General features: G+C 48.4%; 1 protein-coding gene across 1 annotated transcript in view; it reads right to left on the bottom strand.

The window, feature by feature from the left end:
* RNF149 (ring finger protein 149) overlaps positions 1-3,354 on the bottom strand; it is a 43,126-nt gene that overhangs the window by 4,135 nt on the left and 35,637 nt on the right. Inside the window, exon 9 of the mRNA XM_019523844.1 lies at positions 1,757-1,888. Within this exon, the coding sequence (XP_019379389.1) occupies positions 1,757-1,888 (132 nt within the window). The remainder of the gene's footprint in view (positions 1-1,756; positions 1,889-3,354) is intronic.

The following is a 3,354-nucleotide window of genomic DNA, read 5'->3' as shown; positions in this document are numbered from 1 at the left end:
CTAAAATTAGAGAATACAAAATGTAAGTCATTATCTGTTAAATTGGTCATTGTACACATTAAAAGGGTAAATTAAACTACATTATTTACTATGGTCATGTCATCAAGATAAATACTTAACTAGGATCCAAGTTCTACAGCTTTCAGTTGCACAAAATCCCTGCTGATTAAAGGATTGCCTAACTTAACCTCTAGCAAGTTAAGTGTTGTACAGCGAAAGACTACATATAAAGAGACTGAATTTTTAGGTCAGACAAGATTACACTGGTGCTTGACAAAGACGAAGAGGGAAAATTTTTAGCATTGCATGATTCACAGGAATAAAGTTGGGAAACACACAGACCTATAAACCTATTGCCTGGAACTGACATTTTTCAAAGAAAAAGTCCTCGTAGTGGCAAACATCATGTCATTGTATTACAGTACCCCATTACTAATGTACTCAGAATGGTTAAAGAGTGTAAAATTGCAACTATTAGAGAAAAACATTTTTCCAAGCAACTCTTGGAAGTACCAGATTTGAGCTGTTGTTTATTGTATTTATTTTACAGCTTACCAGGGCTCAGTCAGATGTTATTTGCGTAACATGAAACAGTTTGTAGTGCTACAAGAAACAGAACACTATAGGCCAGCAGTTTTCAGACTCTTGACAGATTGCGCACCACCAATTTAAAACGATACAACCTTCAGTATCACCAGCAAATTTTTCAGTTCAACTTTAAAGTACCATAAGCACATTTTTGTCATATAAAGGCATTATAAAAAAATCTGTTAATGCATACCACTGGTGGTACTGTACCACAAACTGGGAATTGCTGCTATAGGCAGTCACATGTGTACAGCCCCCTGGCTAAAACATTAAGAGTTGCCATTAAGGCATGCCCTCCAACCACTGCCCCTCTGTTCCCTCCCCCTCAACTCCAATGCGACACAGGCATCATCAGTTGGAAGAAGCTATGTGGGACAAAGGTTCCTCGTCCCCACCCTCTGTGCGCTTGAGGGGTGTGCGCTCCAGGGCTGTGCCCACAGCTGCAACTGCTGCCCTAAAACCAGCCCTTGTCCCAGGGCAGCCACAAAGGTTGTCAAGCACAGCCTACAGAAGCTTGCTGGGGGTGGGGAGGTATGGGTGATGCAACAGCTGTGGCAATGGGAAGAGCTGTCATGGCCCCTGCGGAACAAGCAGCTTCTCCTGGGATTCCTGCAAGGCAGGAGGTAGATCTGGTTGCTGCGGCTTGCCCAACAGAAGCCACGGCTGATTGATCCTGGGTTTTCTGCAGCCAGAACACTGGCTCCTGCCGATGTTTCACCTGTGCAGATGGGGTTCCTTGCAGCAGTTGCCAGAGCTCTTGGGCAAGAGCACATGTAGTTGCAGTAGCACTGCAGAGGACCCAAGCCTGCACCCAGAACACTGGATTGCGGGGGGGGGGACAGTTCCAGGATCCTTGACCCCCTACCCAGTCACCAATCAATCAGCTGACCTACTGAACCGAACAGGGGGCTACACACTGGGTACCTGAAGTTTAGGTTAGATATTTGGAAGAATTTTCTCACTAGCTGGGTAGTAAAATACTGGAACAGGTTATCAGAGAGATGGTGGAAGCTCCATCCTTGGGGTGTTTTCAAAACCCGGTTAGACAAAGCTTTGGCTGGGATGATCTGGTTGTGGCTGGTCCTGCTTTGAGCAGGTGGTTGGACTAGATGACCTCCTGAGGTCCCTTCTAATCCTAACATTCTATGATTCTACCTTGACAACTCACCAAGTGAGCTATCAGGGAACCAGCCACTCACTCCCTTCCCTCTTAGGACAAAAGTCACAGGGGAGCAGGGTGTCTGTGGGATACCAGGGGTAACTAACCTGCAGACATTAAAATTTGCTGCGGAAAGCCTTTCTGTGAGACAAAAGAAGTTAATGGTTTCAAACAAACTTTTATCCCAGGTCCTCCCATTTCGCATTTGATCCACCATTTCTTAAGCAGGATAAACAATGTGAACTTGTGGTAGTTTGTTCTTGTCCCACTACAAGCAGCACATAAAGCATGACAGATGTAACATCTGTCTAAACCCATAAACTTGTATTAATGAACACGTATGCATATATAGCAAGACACTGACAAACATGCAACTAAAAGGACCTCTCTGAAACATCATTTTATGGTACTGTGGACCCCAATCAAAAGCATGAGCAGAAAGGCTTACACCATGCCCTAATCATCAAGGCATGAAAGCAAATTGCTCATATGTGGGTTCATCTACATGAGACGTTCACTGCAGTTGTGTAATTAGCTCTGCAGTAAAAAGTTTCAGTGTCTACACATGCAGCCCTATAAGGTCTCAGTAAACTGGTTAATCCTGCGATGGGTTAGTACTTGTAAACACAAGTACTATCCTGCAGCAGTGTTATTTAGTGCACAGCAATGCACATGTAGAAGCTGAGGAATGAAGAAAACAAACAGGGACCTTTCCAAATGATAATTGTTTTCTAGAAGTGGTACCCCAGGCAGTAGGCCTGTGCGAACAGCAAAGTATTCAATTCGGATTCAGTCGATTCAGAGGACACTGACTCGATACAGTGATTCCAATCACTGTCCCCATTCGATTTGGCCAAATCGGAGATTCGGCACTGATTTGGAGATTCTGATCTGCCGGGGAGAGGCAGGCACAGCTGGGTGGCTGCAAGTGCTCCCACAGCTCTTCTGGCTGTGCCTGCCTCTCCCTGGGTGTGGGGAGCTGTGGAAGAAGCCCCCATGGCTGCCCTGCCTGCCCCATCCCCAGCCTAGTCCTGGCATTAAAAAAAAAAAATGCCCCACCACTCACCAGTTGCAGCAGAAGTTGTGGGGGCTCAGGGACCTCCTGGCAGAGCCCCCCACACACAGCCTCCGCTCCCTGGTTGCCTGCCCAGCGCCAGCAGCCCAGGAATCAAAAGATGCACTAAGAAAAAAACACCGTGGGGCAGTGGGGATTGCCCCTCCCCGTTGGCACTCACATGGCAGCTGCCCCATGGTGTGGGTGCAATGTGGCTCAGTAGGGCACAGTGCGCTTTCTGAGAGCTGGGACTGAGCAGTGCCAGGCTGCAGCTGACTGCTGGAGCCGCCCCAGCTCCCAAGCAGTGCACAGGGCCCTGCCGAGCCCAATGCACCCGCGCCATGGGGCAGCTGCCGTGCGAGTGCCAAGCAGGGGAGGGCAATCCCCACTGCCCCATGCTGCACAGGGGCTCTGCCACAAGCACCCAGAGGGCCTGATCACTGCTGTCAGAACTGGTGAGTGCAGGGCTTTTTTTCCCCTTCAAATTGCCGGGATGCTGGGGGCAGACAGAGGGGTGTGATTGGGGAGCAAGGTCTGTGCGGGGGGGGGGGGG

The sequence above is a fragment of the Gavialis gangeticus genome, unplaced genomic scaffold, assembly GCF_001723915.1.
Source record: "Gavialis gangeticus isolate Ggan-Ray unplaced genomic scaffold, GavGan_comp1, whole genome shotgun sequence".
Taxonomy (NCBI): Eukaryota; Metazoa; Chordata; order Crocodylia; family Gavialidae; genus Gavialis; species Gavialis gangeticus.
This window is presented reverse-complemented; position numbering and strand designations above follow the sequence as displayed.